The 20,782-nt window shown below is 36.8% G+C and overlaps 1 protein-coding gene across 4 annotated transcripts in view; it reads right to left on the bottom strand.

Moving 5' to 3' along the window:
- Positions 1-20,782, bottom strand: part of LOC127622649 (protein Aster-B-like) — a 355,094-nt gene that overhangs the window by 294,091 nt on the left and 40,221 nt on the right. For all 4 annotated transcript variants that reach the window (XM_052096667.1, XM_052096666.1, XM_052096668.1 and 1 more), the window contains 16 exons: positions 18,027-18,111; positions 17,442-17,545; positions 17,043-17,138; positions 16,848-16,928; positions 15,329-15,444; positions 14,597-14,768; positions 14,313-14,505; positions 13,037-13,183; positions 12,609-12,727; positions 12,366-12,508; positions 12,159-12,262; positions 10,443-10,643; positions 10,233-10,323; positions 8,121-8,228; positions 6,812-6,935; positions 5,437-6,641 (listed from right to left, as the gene is read on the bottom strand). In XM_052096667.1, the coding sequence (XP_051952627.1) occupies positions 6,552-6,641; positions 6,812-6,935; positions 8,121-8,228; positions 10,233-10,323; positions 10,443-10,643; positions 12,159-12,262; positions 12,366-12,508; positions 12,609-12,727; positions 13,037-13,183; positions 14,313-14,505; positions 14,597-14,768; positions 15,329-15,444; positions 16,848-16,928; positions 17,043-17,138; positions 17,442-17,545; positions 18,027-18,111 (1,974 nt within the window). In that variant the 3' untranslated portion in view covers positions 5,437-6,551. The remainder of the gene's footprint in view (positions 1-5,436; positions 6,642-6,811; positions 6,936-8,120; positions 8,229-10,232; positions 10,324-10,442; positions 10,644-12,158; positions 12,263-12,365; positions 12,509-12,608; positions 12,728-13,036; positions 13,184-14,312; positions 14,506-14,596; positions 14,769-15,328; positions 15,445-16,847; positions 16,929-17,042; positions 17,139-17,441; positions 17,546-18,026; positions 18,112-20,782) is intronic.

The raw sequence follows: 20,782 nt of genomic DNA, 5'->3' as shown, positions 1-20,782 counted from the left end.
AGAAGAATATCTGAGCTCCATTGTTCCATACAATGCAAGTACATTGTGACAAGAACTTTGAAGTTCCAAAAAGCAGATAAAGGCAGCATTAAAGTTATCTATATGACTCCAGTGATTTACTCCATGTCTTCAGAAGAAATATGATAGGTGTGGGTGAGAAACAGATCAATATTTAAGATGAAGTATGTAATATCTGCAACAATACGGCCACTGAAAATAAATACAAAAATAAACAATGTTTTCAAAACAGCTTTCTGAATATGCCCCTCGTCTGCTGTTGTTTAAGCGGTCAGATAGTCCCATAACTCACGGCATTGGTTGATTAAGGTTATTGGGGCGGGTCTAAGTGGGTCGCTCAAAACAAACACAGGAATTGTATGGCGCCACAGAGACAGTGTTTACAGTTTTCGAGAAAATTAACCTATGCATGCTTACTTATAGTTTTCTCTGCATATTAAACTGCAAGAGTTTAATTAATTTTTTTGCCTGTTTCGATACATTTGCTACAGTTGATGAGATGGTAGATTTTAAAGACACTGAGTATTTCTAATAATTTTAAATTGCTGTAGTTTGCAAATCACGTTGGAAGAGGCATAGATGATGCAAAACTGTTTCTGTTAAATACTCTTGATCAACATCTGGAAAAAAGTGAGGCACTTGCACAGCTTTTGTTTGTGGACTTCTTGACAGCATATAAACACACTGCAACCTGTTATTTTAGGGGAAAAACATATTAGTCAGTTTAATTTTAATCACGGTTTAGTGTCATGATTATGAACTTTTTAACAGATAGGCAACAAAGAGTTAGGGTTAATGGGGTTTTATCGGATACGTTAAACACTTCTATAGGTTCAACACAAGGTTGTGTACTTTCGTCAATCTTTTTTATATTATATTATATATTTAAGTTAACCGTTATCTGGTAAAATATGCAGATGATACTGTTCTTCTTTCCTTGCATTCACATTCAGACCAGGATTATGGTTCGGCGCTACACAATTTGATCTCTTGGTGTAATAGTATGAAACTGGACTTGAACGTCTCAAAGACTAAAGAGATTGTTATCAATTTCAGTAAGGAAACACTTTCACTTCAACCTGTGAATATTAATGGTACACAGGTGAATGTGGTAGAGGAATACAAGTATGTAGGGACAATTTTTGATAACATGTTGAAGTTTGATAAAAATACTGATGCCATTATTAAAAAATCACACCAAAATTGTTTGTGTTGAGGAAGCTTAATTCCTTTAATGTACAGAGGCCCATTCTTAGTTCTTTTTATAATTAATTTGTTGAAAGTATGACTTTTTCTTTCACATGTTGGTTTTCTTAATCTGCAAGTTATTGTAAACATGTGCTCAAAAATTATGGGTGTTTCTTTACATAGTCTTACATTTTATTATGAACAGCAAGTGTTGAGGATGGCTCATAAAAGAATGGGAGAAATAGAACAGACCCTTTGAACCTTTATTTTGAGTGGATGCCCCTCGTGCGGCGTTTAAGGACAATCAGGTGTTCCATAAACTGTTATAAATTTACATTTGTGCCTGAAGCAATTAGTTTACGTAACAAACACAATTTATTTTCTATTATTATTTATTTTGTATTTTTCCCCTCTATATATTTTATGTATTTTGAGTATTTGTATGTATGTGTATTAAGTGTTGTCTATATATGAGAAGCACCATGACAGTCTGAACAAATTGCCCCATGAGGATTAATAAAGCTCTAAACTAAACTAAACTAGGACAGAAGAAAGTATTTTTATACTGAAAAACTTACGTACTTCAGCTTTAAGTCCTTTTTTTTTTACAATAAATTCTCCTCCCTGCCCAGTAGGTGGTGATATGCATGAAGAATCAAGTTCTTTGTATATCTCTCCCTCTTGTGGCCAGACAGGTTAGTGCATACAATCACTATGATAGACTTTGAGTTTCCTATTTGGTGAAGTGATAAAAATAATCTTTTTTGACCCAGATTCAGACAAACTGCCACAAACATGTGATATTGTCTGTGAGAGATATAACAGTACCTCTGTGGAAGCATTATAGCCATTTTATTGAAACCATACTGGATTAGAACTGAAAATTGCAACATCAATGCATTTATATTGTTCAGCAGTAGAACAGAGAAAAAATACCCACATTAAATACAATCTACTTTAACTGGAGAACCTCCTGTAGAACATCTGTCTCTAAAGGTCGACTGTTCCAGATAATATCAGGAGAAAATAGTCTTTTAAATAAATGGGCAAGTCAGTATAAAAAACAACAACACAAAGTGTTTTCCCAGTATTTTTTATTTTTGTAATTATTTGTAATCTGTCTACTTTACATAGATCAGAAAGCATCTGAATCAGTCTTGACAAAGTAGTTGGTAGAGTGGAAAACTGTGCACAGCACAGTTCTGCTTCCTATGTCAGTGAACACTGCAGATATTGTCAAACACTACAGTGCATATGGTATTATGTACAAATCAGCCTGGTCTAGAGATAAAAACAGCTCTAAAAATAAAATAAAAGTAATTATTATGCCAGATAAGTTATGGGATGCTAGTAGAGGGGCATCTACAGAAATAAATCAGTACACCTTTATGATATAAAGAAAATAAACAGTTGATTTGTGGGAGTTTGTGGCACAAACACCTGTATTTGGATACAGTTGCTATGCTAATCAGAGAGTTACAGTGAAAATTAAGTTGGTTTCCATGCATACCAAAATCAGATGGTCTAATGCTCCGAGTATGATATGAAATATAATTTAGAGTCATCCTTAATTTTCATTGAGCCAGAATAGTTAGGCTATATCACAAATGGTCAACATAAGTTGGCATACTTAGTCAAATCTTTGGTCAAATACATCAAGAGAAGTTGCTGCATATGAGTAAATTAATGAGGCTGAAAGTAAATTAAGTTCTGTAAGGAAGATATCCTCTTTTAATGGGCTTTCTCTTCTTTACTCTTTTGCAGAAGAGAATAGGTGGTCTCTTCTGCTAAAAGTTTATATATATATATATATATATATATATATATATATATATATATATATATATATATATATATATATATATATATCCCCACCCCTGCCAGCTGTGGTTTATATAATTAATAAAAGAAACAAAAACAACAACATAATTTCACACAAGGCATTCAGACATGCACACACATACAGTACAATGAACAAGATTGTGACAGTGTTTTGCTTGATCAATCACAGTAGTGTCCATCAGTTACAAAATACCAATGCAACAAATCCATCTCTTATTTATATATAAAAAAGTGAAAAGTGATCAAAAGCATACTGCAGAATACACACCCAACAATATATACGGATGCACTCTGATGCTAAAAATAAAATAAAAATAAATACCTCTTAGCGCACCAAATGCCTAGATCTTACGTTTTTTTCAACTGCATTACAATATTTTTAATAGAGTGCAAAAAGCAGTGGGAGAAAATGTAAAAACTGGAAATATCTCAGTACCTTAAATGCAACAAATCTCACTTCTGGATTAAAATGTCTGCTTCAAAACACTGCACGGAGCAACACTAAAAATCTATTTGAAAGATTCACTCAGATTGCAGATTCCTGGAATATGGTTCTGGATTTTAATTAAATTAATTAAGATGCCTTTCTTACATCCATTCATCAATATAACACCATCTGGTTTCTAGCTGGAGTGTTATCATACTGTATGTGCCAGCTGACATATAGTAACATCAGGCTTTCTGTCCAACAATATCTAGACATAAAGTGGCACATCTCTCCATGTCATCTCACATGGGGATTTTTTACATTGACCTCAGTCTGCATAAAAGGGAACAATTGCATTTCATATATAAATTCTACCATCTATAGACACTATATTTGGTTTAAGCTAGAGCACTTACTGTATGCTTTACAGAAAAACCTTCCATCCATAACTTTTCTTTCATTTGACCGATTCAATTCAGTCTTTAAGCTAAATTAAAGATGATGGTGAATATAGATCAGGGGGTTTCAAACTTTTTGATGCTGAGAACCTAACCCAATAATATAAAGTTAACTATATTTTGATCATGTAGAACGACTGTATGAGACATATTGGAAAAAATGAAATGTTGTTTCTTAATCAAAATCATGGGCTGTTATTTGTCACTCTAATAAAGCTAATTCAAAAGATTAAAATATCATCTGGATGCTAGACATATAAACCTGAAGAGAAGCATTTTTACTTTAATTTAAATGTGTTTGTATAGGATTTTTTAATTATAAAATTTCAGCAACTATTCCAAGGACAGATTATAGGACTAAACACATTATAACACTTAAAAAATCTAAAATAATTTCACAAAACTACACACACATTTGTTTCTTAATATTTTAAGCCGCAGTCACACTACACTTCGCTCCATTGACTTTCATTCACAAGCATCTGAATGCATGAGACCGCAAACGCAAGCTCATGCAAAGAAATTTGCATTCCACTACGGACAAAATTTTGATGAAATCTGACCTGTGAATTAGGATGACCAACAGACGTTCGAAAAGTCACTCAATGACCTCTTAAAAACCAGAAGCCCTCAAGTCCTACATATCCTGTCCGTTGCTTTGTCCAAAACAACATGCTCAAAACCTAGTGTAACTGTGGCTTTCCTGTTAAAAAATAAATACATTGCATATTTTTATTCTCTCAAATTTTCTTCAGACCCTCTAGTGCCATTTTGCACTCTCATGTGATATACAGTTTGAAAACCCCTGATCAAAATTGTGTGAATTTCAGTCAGCTAGTACCATTTAGTGCTTTCTTTTCAAGACACTCTTTCCAAAAAAAAATAAAAACATGTATCGTGCCACAGCAGGAAAAGTGTGTATATTCATGGGTTTGGGCTGAGCCAAAACATAGCAATTTTTAGACCACTCAGCTTTCTGAAGCCAGGCAGATGTGTAAACAGACGCTCACTGAACTGAGCTGCTGGGTAAGAAAAAGGCAGTTTGGCTTCATGTGCGGGAGGAAGACACAAAGACATACAAAGAGGAATGATTTAAAACATCACATGAACACACTTGTACATACAGTACATTCACCAAAATGGACACAGATCCAATACACTACTTACAACACACACACACACACACACACACACACACACACACACACACACACACACACACACACACACACACACACACACATGTTGTGTTTCCATGTTTATGGGACTTTCCATAGACATAATGACTTTTATACTGTACAAACTTTATATTCTATCCCTAAACCTAACCCTACCCTAAACCTAACCCTCACAGAAAACTTTCTGCATTTTTACATTTTCAAAAACATAATTTAGTATGATTATAAGCTGTTTTCCTCATGGGACCGACAAAATGTCCCCACAAGGTCAAAATTTGGTTTTACTATCCTTATGGGACATTTGTCCCCACAAAGTGATAAATACGCCACACATACACACACACACACACACACACACACACGTCTCAAACGTGTTTGTGCTTGTTTTCGAAGAAATCACAGATTTAATAATTATAAACTCTTTAGCCTGTCTAGTGCTTTGATAAGTGTCTATGTACATAAATTAACAATAAATATCTGCAATGATCTCTATATTTAGATTTTGAAATGTATATTACATTTTGAATAAAGTATATTTTTCAAACATTTTCATATATTTCTTTTAACATCTTTAAATAAATCTGGTCATAAAATTCATCCATCTTCCTGGCTGCGCTGTCCCTTTTCACAGTCATTCACTGGCCTGTTATGATGTAATTCCAGCATAACACATCACAACTAAATAATGTACACTTCACAGAAATGTAAGGTTTGTGATTAGGCCAGTGGCCCTTTTGCAGAAACTGCCATATGCACTTTGATGCGTTGAATAATGCAGTCAATTGCAACACGAAACCTTCTAGCACAGAATTATCAAGGAAACCAGCCCTGATACTACAGCATTGGTGAACTAGATTTCTTAATGTCTTGGAAAAGGTCTCGCAAATAGGAAAAGGGACATGGCAGCTTTACCTTTACAGGTCAAACCAGGGAAACCACGCCCTACTGACTAAAATGCCTAATATTTCCTCATCTGTGCACCAATAAACCAATAAAATGAAAACCACTTCAAAAGAAAGGAGGACTGAGAGGATTCGAATATAAAACAACATGCTCTTGATTTTCATTGCATTCCTCCTCAGTACATTGCTTTTTCCATTCCTCTAGCCAAAGCATTTAGTAACACATCCTCTAAAAGTGAATCTAAAAGGAAATGCTGGAACAGTGATGGCCCATGTTTGCGAACTTGGACTGCAACATTCCTGTTTCCTTTCACGATCTAGGGTGGGCCCAAAGTATTGACTGTCACTAGCGTCGCCAGATGGTCCATGTGTTCTTCTGGTATCGCTGGTATTGTTTGTTTGGCATGCATAGTCATACACACACAGATGGGCTCTTTGTTTTTTGCCTTTCCTGGTGTAGTATACACATCTGTAGACACTAACTCACATACATGGCTCTACATTGCACAGTGCTCCCAGGTGGCCTGGAGGGTAATTGTCAGTAATATCGACTCCTCTTTTCTTCTGAGTCAGAGTTATAATCTCGCAAACCCAGGCCCTTCTGTAGGCTCAGCAAGGAGTCCTTCATCTGTATGAACACCCATGAACATACGTTCACAAACATAGGCATATATCAGCAATAACATCAAACTTTTGCATGACCTTAGGTTATAGTGTATATACTGTATATCATTTGGTTGGAGCACACCAAAACACCACTTGTTGATCTCAGTGCGCATTTGTATGTGTATTGCATACCTGATCCAATAACAATACTGATGATTTGATAATGTCTCTCCATTTCTGCAGCTCTGCATCATGGTATCGCTGCTGGGACTGAAGGAGCTCCATCCATTCCATCTGTGTCTGCGGTAGTTTACTGCTGAAACACATATGTACAAATAAACACGCCTCCTAATGATCTACAACTGTCTGTCAGATGAGTTTAGGAATGTTTTGCCTGTCCTCACCGAAAGAATAAATGTTGTGTGACATGACACAATCACAGGGAATCATAACAAATTTGGTGTTTAATGGACAGCTGTTTGGACAACAGTGAGATTTCAGAATAGTATGGCTACAAAGGGCTATGGAACAGAAGGAGAATTCAAGTGAATGACAAAATATCCCATTGGTTGTTGCGATCATTGGGGGAACTTTATGCAAATGCAGAAAGATTAATTTACTGTGTGTCCAAATAACTCGGCATATACAAATTTGCAACAGATTGATGTCCATTATTTTCACATGCAACAAGCTTGCTAATCGCTGCAATGTTTGCAGCTCTTCACTGGCAATGGTGAAACTGCAACAAACCTTTGGCAACAATGAAGAGTTTGCTGCAAAGTTCATTTGCATGTGAAAATTCAAGGGTGGCAGATTTGAGGCAAGTTTGCGGCAACTCTAGATTTTTTGTAAGGGATGGCAAAGAATGCTTCGATTCTCGTTTAGCTTTGATACAACGCATTATGCACTGGTGTAATTAATATACAACCTTTCCACTAAAGAATGTTTCATTTTAGTGGCATTAACACAAATTCACTGTCAAAAAGGAACAACATCAAATCAATGTCATAGTGATGTTCATACACTCTACAAGAGCAACCAGAAGTAGGAACGCCTGCTAGCGACCAACCAGTCTGCAGTGGCAAAGTCCCTGATGGTGTGAATAGGGTATAGATTTACATTGAAGTAATCACTTTTTTGTGTCTGCAGGTATTTGGGGCCGTTCCGCCAAACACATTATTGCATTTACGGTGCTGTTTTTAAATGGTTTTCCTATGTAAACAGCCACTAGATAGATGTATTTGACTGCTGCACATTTCTCACAGTTTTTTCAGTGTTTTGCGTACGAGCGCTGCGTTTTTAAGATGCTGTGTCAGGCCAAAACTTTAACCCTTTCAAAAACATGTTACATGACACCTGCATTCTGTTGCATTTGTTGTGCTGCATTTAGCTTTTTTAACATGAGAACACATTTGTTCTGAATGGCCTATTTGGGTGTGTGTGTGTGTGTGTGTGTGTGTGTGTGTGTGTGTGTGTGTGTGTGCAAGAATGTGTATTGTACCTTTCATGCAGGCATAAACCCTGCCAGCTGGTGAGGCTCTGAGTAGAGTACTCCAGCATCCAGAGTTTATAGAACAGCATCATATTCAGAAAGATCAGCAGCATCAGACTGCAAAGAGCAAACAAACAAACACATGACAAACTGGGTTCAAAGGCCAAGAAACCACCTCTATTAAGACTGTGGCCACATTTAGTGATAAATAAATGCCAAATGCTAGACTTGTGATTGATGAGTAATGATATGCATAATTGTGTTAGATGTTAGACAGTATACTAAATTCCTAGTGATAGGGAAAATACTTGAGCTGTCTTACTGTCTACCCATACATAGGCAGCTGCATCCAAAGACAGCATCCGAATCAAAATGGAATCACATAAATGACTGAACATTTCTCTTGAGTCTGTATACGTTTTCAAATTAATTTACACTGAGCTTGTTTCAATGCATTTTGGGATTTCCTAATCTGTGTGTATACATCTATATATATACAGCTCTGGCAAAAATTAAAAGACCACTGCAAAGGTATCAGTTTCTCTGTGATTACAATTTATAGGTATGTGTTTGAGTGAACTTAACATTTTTGTTTAATTCTATAAAGTACTGACAACATTTTTTCCAAATTCCAAATAAAAATGTAGTAATTTAGAGCATTTATTTGCAGAAAATGACAACTGTTGTGTTTTCAGACCTCGAATAATGCTGGAAGAACCAATACTCAGATTTGGGGAACATTGTCAGAGCAGTGAGAAGCAAGTTTTTTTTCATGCGTCCTTTACAAAGATGAATCTGCCTGAATCCAGCCTTGCTGAAACTCCCCAAGATCATCACTGCTCCTCCACCTGGTCATCTAATGGTTAAACGTGCTTCAGCAAGGCTGGAATTGAGCAGATTCATCTTTGTAAAGGACGCATGACTCAAGCCACATTACCCTGGAAGAAAACTTGCTTCCTTCTGCTCTGACAATTTTCCCCAACTCTCAGGATTGTTTTTTTCCAGCAGGACAATGCTCCAAGTCACACAGCCAGGTCAATCAAGGTGTAGATGGAGGACCACCGGATCAAGACCCTGTCATGGCCAGCCCCATCTCCAGACCTGAACCCAATTGAAAACCTCTGGAATGTGATCAAGAGGAAGATGGATGGCCACAAGCCAACAAACAAAGCTGAGCTGCTTGAATTTATGTGCCAGGAGTGGCGTAATGTCACCCAACAGCAATGTGAAAGACTGGTAGAGAGCATGCCAAGATGCATAAAAGCTGTTACGACATTTCTGAAATGTTGTTTAAAAATGAATATTAACTCTTTTCTGAGTTATCGTACACTTTGTCAGTTCAAACCATTCTGACCATTCTCTGTTGACCTCTCTCATCAACAAGGTGTTTCCATCCACAGAACTGCCGCTCACTGGATGTTTTTTGTTTTTGACACCATTCAGAGCAAAATCTAGAGACTGTTGTGCATGAAAATCCCAGTAGATCACCAGTTACAGAAATACTCATACCAGCCCATCTAGCACCAACAATCATTCCACGGTCCAAATCACTGAGATCACATTTTTAAGCTTCTGACCCATATCTGCATGATTTTATCCACTGCAGCCACACGATTGGCTGATTAGATAATCACATGGTTGATGGTTGTGCCAGATGGGCTGGTTTGATTATTTCTGTAACTGCTGATCTCCTGTGATTTTCACACACAACAGTCTCTAGAATTTACTCAGAATGGTGCTAAAAACAAAAAGCATCCAGTGAGCGGCAGTTCTACGGATGGAAATGTCTTGATGTATATATATCTACAATGTATCCATATATATATATATATATATATATATATATATATATGAATATCTAGAATAGTATATTAGGATGGGATTTTCAACACACAACATAATGTATCTATATTTGATATCAGTAAAGGAATGTACCTTATACAGATCCTAGGCGAGGCACAAGAGATAAAATAAAAAAGAAAAGAAAACAGAGTTACACTGCTAATAAATAATTATAAAAATAATCTAAAATAATCAGTGGTAATCAATAATAAATTAAATACAAATAAGACTTAGTTCTAGTTAACAGGGTATTAAGAGGAAGAAATGTTAGCTACTTACACAAAGCTGATGATGAGTAATGGTTTGGAGATGTTGCAGAAAATCCCACCCCCTGAGATGTGCTCGGGAATGTGTCTTGTCTGAGTGGAACCTGTAGGCGAAGAAAACATAAACAATATAGTGAAACCTTGCACTCTGGCAGTGAGGATGTGTGATTTAAATTCAGATATGTCTAAGATTCTGTGTTTTTGGCTGTGTGCAGTAATGGACCTGCTACGTGTCTAATGCATTGGATGACCTCCTCGTCTGTTGGTGTAGTAACAGGGCTGAGGGTTTCATCATGATGGATCACGCGGAGATGGGTGAGGGGTCTTTTTCTCCGCCTCATGGTGGAGTTCTTTACTGCTTTAGTTTTAGGAGATGGTCTATGGGTTTCTATTATAGCATCCTCCATCTTTGCCAACTCCAGCTCTGTCAAAAAAACAAACAACAACAAACAAATGCAAACTTTGATTTATTCTGATTCTAATAAATCGGGGGGCGGGGCTGTGATTATACACACCCGGGCCCTTATCAGGCTAATTAAGCCTCCGAGAGGGATAAAGGCCGATTGCGGACGGTGGTGCGATGAGAGAGAGATCATTTAGGGACGTGTCCGTCATGTGTGTGTGTGTGTGTGTGTGTGTGTGTGTGTGTGTGTGTGTGTGTGTGTGTGTGTGTTTGTCTTTTGTTTAAGTTAATCATTCAAATATTGTTTATATCGCAAGGCCGGTTCTTGCCTCCTCCTTTCCATTGAACTGCTTTACAGAGTCATTCTGCACAACCAATGTGGGTGGATTTCAAATAGGTTTTGGGAGGAGCACAAGAAGTTGTTTGTGGATTTCAAAACCGTTGTGGGTTGAGCTAAAGAATGTTGAAGCTAAATTAAGTTGTGGGTAGGGCTTAAGATGATTGTTGGTGGATGTTAAGAAATGTGTAGATTAAGTTCAAGGATGTTGTGGGTGGAGCACCAAAAGTTGAAGCTAAATGAGTCAGTGGGTGGAGCTCAAGACGGTTGTTGGTAAAGCTCAAGAAGGTTGTGAGTGCAACTAAAGACTGTTGTGGGTGGAGTTTTAGAAGGCTGTGGGTAGGGCTCAAGAAGGTTGTGAGTGATGTTCAAAGAAGTTTGAGGGTGGAGTTCAAGACAATTGTGGGTGGAGTTAAATAATGTTATGGGTGGAGCTAAAGACGGTTGTGGGTGAAGCTCAAGTAAGTTGTGGGTGGGGCTTAAGAACATTGTGAGTTTAAGAAATGTTGTGGGTGAAGTGCAAAAAAAGTTGAAGCTGAATTAGTATGTGGGTGGAGCTCAAGACGGTGTTGGTAGAATATTTGCCGGTTGCAGTCATTGAGGAGTTGTGCTTCCCGTCGAGTGCTACACTACACCAGTCACAGCAGATTGCAAGATATTTACTTTCTTTACTAAAGATGAAGTGGAATTCAGATAGACAGAGTAATGTACTGCTTAATAAAGTACCTGCTGTGCGTACAAGAAGAATACCAATAAAATCTATAAAATGTATTATTATTAACCAATATATTTAATTTAATACCAATAAAGGAGTCTGTATTTTAATAATTTTCATTTATTGTTTTTTATGAATAAACATAATATTACTACTGCTGTCGCAGTACTTTGATGGCACAGACACAGTGACGTGGTGGTAGTGCTGCCTCAAGTCAGACACATTTCTAACCAATATGCACTGCTTCAAGTCTGGCGTTGATAATACTGTGGACCACTGCATGAAGTCAAACACACCTAAAAGGCTGTTGTGGGTGGAGTTCAAGAAGGCTGTGTGTGGGGCTCAAGAAGATTGTAGGTTTTCTAAAAGGTTGAGGGTGGAGTTTAAAGAGATCAAGAAAGTTATGGGTAGAATGTAAGAAGATTGTGGGTGGAGCTCAAGAAGGTAGTAGATGGTGCTCAAGAAGTTTCAGATAGTGTCTTACCAAGGCTTTTAAAGTTATCATCTAGTCCACTCCAGAAGTTCTTCTCAATGAAGCCCTTTACCAACCCCCATGGCTGTTTCCTGAACCTGAGCTCTGTAGAAACTCTGAAGGACAGATAAATAAAATCATATTTAGTACATTCCTTTTTCTCATTTAAATGTATATACAACTCCGTGCCAAAGCCATTACTGTCCTGTTCTTCAGTACCTCAGCCGGCACTTGTTCTTTGCCACGCGTGTTAGCATGTAGCGGTTTAGGGTGTAGAAGTAGTCATGATATGGTACATCATGAGTAATGACCTCCGCATCAATGATATAGCACTCACTCTCTTGGCTGGCCTTATATAGGGTCTAATTCAGAAAGAAATGGAAAACAAATTATTAAAAAAAAATTATATAAGTAATATTGAGGGAAGCAGTATTTGAACTTTAGGATATTTTCATGTCTCACCTGAGTCTCAGAAACAGTAGCTGTTTTGGGGGCCAGTGGGTTGGTCAGGGAGATAGTGTACATGATCTCCCTCGTTTGGTTTCCAGCATTCTCCTTTTTCCAGGGGTGATACACCACATCTGTAGATGGATGTTTAAATATTGAATGCGGAACCAAAGCAAGTTAGTGTATGTATTGCAATCTGAAATCTAAAACTAAGAAAGAAAATACATTTAAAGCTCAATAAACACATTAACACCTGCTTTATCCATAAACATACAATATTATAAAATGTTTAGTTCTGGCTCTTTTATCTAATTGGATGAGCATGTTCAATGATGCTGTAAAATAGAATTAAATGTACTGTATATTAATATATAAAACATACTATGTATAAACAAATTATTAATCTAATGTATCAAATTATTTAAATTTAAAAATGTATTTACCTGTGAATCTCCTCTGCTCCATAAAGTCTGTCATGAACTGGGACTCGGTGAAGAGAATGCCATACAGCTTATCAACACTGAATTTATACACCTCATTAATGTACTGACGGCCATTCAGATCCTCGTGGAATGCTTGTACTTCATCTACTGAGAATATACAAAGATGAATTTTACAGGAATACTCAAAGCTTCAAATTATGTGTCAAGTCTTATATTCTCCTCATTTCAAAAGTGCATAGATTATATCTGTTTTCAAAATGTGAAAATCAGCATTTTATATTGTAACTTCAACATTTCAATCTTTTTTTGTTGTTGCATGAAATTTATAACATACTTCTACTTTTTTTTGTATAGCCTTTAGTTTGCACATTGTTTGTTGGAAAGCATTGGACAACATATGGAATAACATGCTGCTAAGTGTTTGTTTTTTTAATGCAGGACATTTTTTTTTTTTTTTTCTGATTAAGCAATTATTCAAAGTAAATAATGGACGGATTAATTAATTAATCATGAAAATAGTTGTTAGTTGCAGCTCTAGTATTTATGAATTCAGTTCTTGACTGCAAGTTAAAGGAACAGTTAACCCAAAAATTAAAATTCTCTCATCATTTACTCACCCACATAACATCCCCGATGAGAATGAAGTTCATTCTTATGCAGAACACAAATTATGATTGTTAGAAGAATATCTCAGCTCTGTAGGTCCATAAAATGCAAGTGAATAGGTGCCAAAATTTTGACGATCCAAAAAGCACATAAAGGCATTATAAACGTAATCCACATTACTCGAATATTTTAATCCATATCTTCAGAAGGGATATGATATGTGTGGGTGAGCAACAGATCAATATTTAAATAATTGTTTGCTAGAAATTCTTCTCCATGCCCAGTAGGGGGCGATATGCATGAAGAATGTGAATCACCAAAAACACAAGAAGATGAATGTGAAAGTGATCTATTTCTCACCCACAACAATCATATCACTTCTGAAGATACTGATTTAACCACTGGTGTCTTATGGATTACTTTTATACTGATTTACTATATGTGATTTGTTTTAGCTTTAAAATTTTAGCACCCATTTATTTAAATTGTATGGACCAAAAGACCTGAGAAATTCTTCTAAAACACTTCATTTGAGTTCAGCAGATGAAAGAAAGTCATACACATCTGGAATGGCATAAGGGTGAGTAAATGATGAGAGTAATTCCATTTTTGGGTGAACTATTCCTTTAATATTGCTCTGACTGTGTTTACTGTATGTTGGACTGCCAACCTTCATCATGTGTTTCTGAGGAATCACTGATGTCAGTGGGTATATCCTCATTGTCGTTGAAGTCTAGGGCAGGTGAGGGCACAGGATCCAGAGGGCTGTCCGGTTCGCAGTTCCTCTCCTCAGCCAGCAGAGGGAGTGGCAGCAGATCACTATCGGGAAGGCAGTCAGTGTATTCCTCAGCAGAGATGTCAAACTGAACACAGCAGAGGGCAGAATTCTAAAAGCTGTTACTCAAAAAGAGTGTGTATATTAGAGTATGCTTGTGTTTGAGTGTGTATACTCACAGACAGTGGTGTATCAGTGCTGCTGGGAGGAGTGGTGGAGGTGATGGTGGAGTGGGTGATGGATCTCTTGTGTGCTGGAGGTGAACTGTTGTCTGGTTTGTTCTCACAGCTGCTCTTAGATGAGTTATCATTACTGACCTCATTCTCTTCTGCTGGGATCTCCTCACAGTACCTGAAGCACACACATAGTCAAGCACACACAGAGTGAAATGTCTAAGTGTTAAGCTTAGCGTTAACACTTACTTGTTTGATTATGTATATATGTGAGCAACATTATTGCAAATTAGGTGCAATTTGTCAACTACAGTTAAATTTGATCATTTATAAAGGAAAATGTGAGTGCCGTTGTACAACTCCAGCACTGTTAGGGTGTTGTGGGTGGTTTCCAGGGCATTGCTATTTGCTAAGGTGTTCTGAGTCATTGCTAGATGCTTCTATCCCCAAGTCTTTATAATACTGTGGTCCCTAGATGTAGCTCGGGTCCCTACTTTTTTTCACCTATTTTATCATCCACAAGTATTGTAAGTGTGCTCCATTAGAAAAGTAACAGCACAAATCTCATTAACTAGCCACACAATTTGAGGCATCATTCATGTCCAAGTTGAGTTACACACTGGAGTTTAATAATTTATTTTGGGAATTTAAAAAAACCTTTAACCCCAAGTAAGAGCAATAGTTATAATGATGACGCTTGCTGAATGCATGCATGCACATGTGGCCACCTTAACTCACCCCATGGTGTTGAAATCATCATCAGGGGGCACATAGTCCTCGTCGTCACTGGTCAGGCCCAGCTCATTTCCATAACACTGATGTACAAAGTGCCAGAGCTCTTTAGGGCAGAGGGGCTGCAGACATACAGAAAAGACCATTTCAGAGATAGTGCGTACTGTATGTAAAATAACTCAGGTTTACTATAATGTTGCTTATTAATCCTTAAATGCATACCTCGGTTCTTCAGTGACCAATGACCTCATTCCACCCCTTTACCTTATCCATATGTTAGAGTTATTCCACCACCTCTATAATGTTCCTTATCTTTTCTCTTATAAAAAGTGTAACAATAAATGGTGCCAATATTGCAAAACTTTTTTGCTTAGTTACCAAAAGTTTATCGTTAGTGACCCGAGATATGTAATAGTGTCGCAATATATTTTGCCCTTCCATAAATAACATTTTTAAGATTATATATTATCTACTGTATATAAGTTAACTATCACTAAATATCTATTTCTTTACTACTGCACTGTTGTTTCAATGATTGACTTGATTTACATTTGACATTGCTATTTGACAGCACTGCAATGTGGAAGTAAACTATAGCAAGTACAACACATGTACAGTTTGATATGACTATTGCCATTTAAGCATTTTGAAGATTGATTTGTGATAGATATATATGCCGTTATGCTAAAGACCCGAGGTATGCAATAGCATTTAAGGGTTAAAAGGGTAATTCTCACAAAACCTGACAAGAAAATGTCCTAGTCATATTTAACCCTAAATTTATATAAAAAAAAAATAATACTTTTTGCATCATGACAATTTTCAGGAAACTAAAGCTCATATTACCACCCAATTCTCATTACCATAATGCATTCAGACATTATACTTTTACTATTTCTATTATTTTCTATGATTATTCTCATTATCGTAACACAGTGATTTTTGTAACTTTATTGCAGTAAAAATGTTGTAATTTTTTTTTTTTTTTTATTGTTATTTATTAAAATGTGCGTAAATGAAAAGTGGTACCAGGGGAGTACTACCATGATTTATACATATTTTGGTAGCGCTTTATTTTACAGTACTGTTCTACATTTACTGTACGTACTATGTCATTACAACAACTACAGTAATTACAAGGTACTAACCCTAAACCTAACCTTAACCCATATTAAGTACATATAGTTACCTAATATTACTGAGTACTTTCTTAAATACACTGCAAGTATACTGAAATTACACATACTGTAAAATAATGTGCAGCCAATATTTTGAATTATTTTTTTATACAATTTAATTTTTCAAATTACGGCAGCATATCAAAATGACCAGCTTTTTTTTGCATTTTTGCATCAAATATATTTAAGTACATTTTAATTTAGAGCTTTTCATCTGATTTAAAATGTATTATGCAATTTATAAGATGCAATAGCAATTTATAATCTGACACAATACATATTAAAAATACACAAACTCCTTTAGAGACAGGAAGTTGACATCTGGTGCATATGGTTCATATTTTTACCTTGTCCAACAGTGCATTCTGCCAAAGTCTGAACATCATCATGTAAGTCCTGTCCCTCGCACCAAACGATGTAAAAAAGTGCTGAAAGGAAGAGAAAAGCACAGTTAAACATTGATTAAATGACGGGAGTTAACCTGTGTTAATGTGTTTTTGGACAAAATGGTCTCTGACAATGTCTTGTTGGAGAGCACTCACCTTCTCAGTGTCTGTGCTCAACTGGATAGCATTGGGAATGAGACGTGCTGTCTTTTCTTTCGTCATGGAGCAGATATCTTTCAACCGTACTGTAAGCTGCACACACATGCACCAGATTAACAAAACACCTACTTAAAGGTGTTGGAATAGCAGTCTGTTTGTTTGAGCAGTCCGACATTGCATTGGCTCAACCAATGGTATGAATGTGGGGCGGGACTATATGTTTGCTGATCAATCTGAGAATGTGTGAAAACTTGTTTGAAAATAGTCATTATTTTTGCAATGTAAATGGTGCCACTTGTGAAATTACACACTGTAGCTTTAATTCTTAGTGTCAAAAAAAGTGTAGCCCTGAAATTTAGAAAAAAGTCAACCACAAATAAAAGTGATAAAACTGACCAGCGTCTCCCATCGAAAGATATTGCTGTAAAAACAAATCCAGTTTTCGGAGAGGTAGAGGCGCCCCTGCAGTAGAATGTCCCGCTGCAGAGCACATGAGTAGTCTGCAAATGAGAAGACAAGGCCAAAGTTCAAAATAAGTCTCTAACGTTTATTTCAACATTTACTTTATTTATCAGTTTTACTGTTATTAAGTCTTTTATTACTCAAATTTTACATAATGTGAAAGTGTTTTTGCACAGATGCAAGGCTTATCATTCATTATGAATAATCGTACCTTTTGAATTTGCATCCATCAAGTTACAAATGAAAAAAGAAAATACTCAAATGAGATGTACCTTTTCTTTTTAAAGTATTTAATTCAAAGGATTATCCAGAAATAGGCATTACCACATGATCATTAAAATATGAATAATTCTGTCATGAAATTTCAAGCCTAAATAATTATATTTACTGTATAGTGGTCCACCCCTACTACCAAAGTCAGTCTTGTTATGTAAATGTCTATTTGATGCAGAGATCATCTAATTGATTATGAATAACTCCTTCCATTTGTATGGTTACACTATAAGTGAGGAATCTTACCCACGATGAGACGTTCTGTGTCTGGCAACTGCTTGAAGAGCTTCCTGAAGTCCTCATTGCGTTGTTTGTATGTTGGACTGAGGACCTAAAACACAAATAAACCAACAGACTTAGAGCACACAAACATACCCACAAATCCATGCTCAAAAAAACCACAAAGCGACTCCCATTTCCACTCTTTCACACAGCTTATCATCAGTCAAATGCTGTTTTAGGTTTGTCATGCAGCAGCATGAGATGAACTACAATAAGCCCATTCCTACTATGGCAAAACAGAAGCCAGTCAAGTGTAAACAAAAACTTCACACTGTTCAGCATTCAACAATGCACACTATGCCCTTGATAATGAGCAAACACAGACATTATAATTAGCAATGCAAGCACAATCTTAAAAGACAAAGCCTGGGTAGCTCAGCAAGTAAAGACGCTGACTACCACACCTGGAGTCACAAGTTCGAATCCAGGGCGTATTGAGTGACTCCAGTAAGGATTCTTAAGCAACCAATTGGCCCGGTTGCTAGGGTGGGTAGAGTCACGTTGGGTTAACCTCCTCTTGGTTGCTATAATGTGGTTCTAGCTCTTGGTGGGGCACGTGATGAGTTGTGTGTGGATGCCGCGGAGAATAGCGAAGCCTCCACATGCGCTAGGTTGCTGCGGTAACGCGCTCAACAAGCCACATGATAAAATGCGCGGATTGAATGAGTTTTATCCTCCGCCACCCGGATTGAGGCGAGTCACCACGAGGACCTAGAGCATATTGGGAATTGGGCATGCCAAATTGGGGAGAAAGGGAGAACACCCCCAAAGATAATACTTTCAACTTTGGTAAAGTTTCTTAAGATCAACTGTGTAATCTGTGATTCATTTCACACAATAGAGAACCACATACACTGTTCACTCCTGTTGCCAAGGAGGTGAAAAAAACTCTTTGGATTTGATGCAATATCTAGGAAATACTGCTTAGAATAAAGATAAATGGAAGTAAATATATATATTTATAAATATATTAAAATAAGTTGAATTCCTTTAGAAAAACCTGAAACAAATTATTGTAATATTAACATGTCAGTGATGTCTAAAAACAATATCCGTGGGGGACATGGAAGATAAAATATTAACACATAGTGGTCGCTGATATGAGTTTTGGTAAGTTGACAGATGCCAATATGATGTATATGTTGCAATTCAATGGCAGCAAATGCGAACACTTATTTTATTAAAATATTTCCTCAAAATAAAAATAAAATGAAAAAAGAAATGGTTTATGATCCAATGACATGGCAGCCAGTAGATTCTGGAACTATCACAGGGGGAACTAAGGTGCCATTTATACCAAATGGGTTGCTACACAAAAATAAATCTAAGCAAATTAAACAGAACACGGGTGTCTAAAGATCAGAAAACCTGCGGCCATAAAAAAGACATCTGTAAAAAAGACGTTCGTCTAGCACAAAGTTTACACTGAAAAACAATTTAAAAAACAATGCAGATGGACGAAAAAACATCGGCCCTAAATTGACACGCTATCTTAAAGCCACAGCACCCATGCAGTAGACACAAAAAAAAAATAGCGAAAAGCAGTGAAACGGTCAAAGAAGTCAGTCTAGCACATTTACATATAAACAATTAAACAATTAAGGGCAGACACACAAATGTGTTTGGTGTGAACCGGCCCTAACTTGACATGGCATCTTAAAGGAATGTTCCAGGTTCAATACAAGTTAAGCTGAATTGAAAGTATTTATATTTATGTTGATTACCACCGAAAATAATTTAGACTCCTCCCCTGTTCACTTAAAATCTGTGCTTACAGTAAGGCACTTACAATGGAAGTGAGTGGGGTAAGTCCATAAACACTAATATGCACATGGTTTCAAAAGTATAGCCACAAGATGCAAATACTTCATTAATAAAATCTATTATAAAAGTTCAGCGTTTAACTACAGGCTTTACTGCAGTTTGTATCGTCATTGCGATGAAGTTGTAATATTGGATATACCTTTACACTGACAAGGTTAGTAAGTGATTTTATCACATTAAACTCAAGATAACAGGATTGATGTTCACGTCTTGTCACTATACTGTTGAAATCGTGTGTATCTGAATGTTTATGCACTGAGCCCATTCACTTCCATTGTAAGGGCTTTACTGTAAACAAGTTTTTTGCTTCCTTTTTAAAATAAACTTTATATATAAATGATATATTTTTTTGTGTGTGGTAATCAAAACGTCATGGTTACTGTTGTAACCTCCGTTCCCCGATAGAAGAAACGAGACGTTGTGTCAATTGTAATGACACAAGGGGTCTCTTCTAAGAGCCTTGCGTACCTTTGAACTTGAGAAAAGGCCAATGTCAAACTGGCAGACAGAATTTGCATGTCCCGCTCCCATACATACAGGTATAAAGGGGAGCGGCAAGTGTCTGACAGGTTTTTGCACTGAGGAGCCTAGAATAAGCGCATTAAAGTGGTAGGGATAGTGACATGGTAAGGGAACACAACATCTCATTCCTTCCATCAGGGAATGGAGGTTACAACAGTAACCATGACGTTCCCCTGCTGTCACTCACTCACTCGATGTTGTGTTGAATGTAGTGACACAAGGGGTCCCACTTCAAAATGCCATGCACTAACCCATGTTAAGTGACTGCTGAGCCAGTTGCAAGCAAGCTATTGCTTGCTAGAAGCAGCTGGGTCAGCTGCACGTAACCCTCCCCAACGGCCCCAATAAAAGGTGCATATACCACTCTTAGGTTC

The sequence above is a fragment of the Xyrauchen texanus genome, chromosome 29 (genome assembly GCF_025860055.1).
Source record: "Xyrauchen texanus isolate HMW12.3.18 chromosome 29, RBS_HiC_50CHRs, whole genome shotgun sequence".
Lineage (NCBI taxonomy): Eukaryota > Metazoa > Chordata > Actinopteri > Cypriniformes > Catostomidae > Xyrauchen > Xyrauchen texanus.
This window is presented reverse-complemented; position numbering and strand designations above follow the sequence as displayed.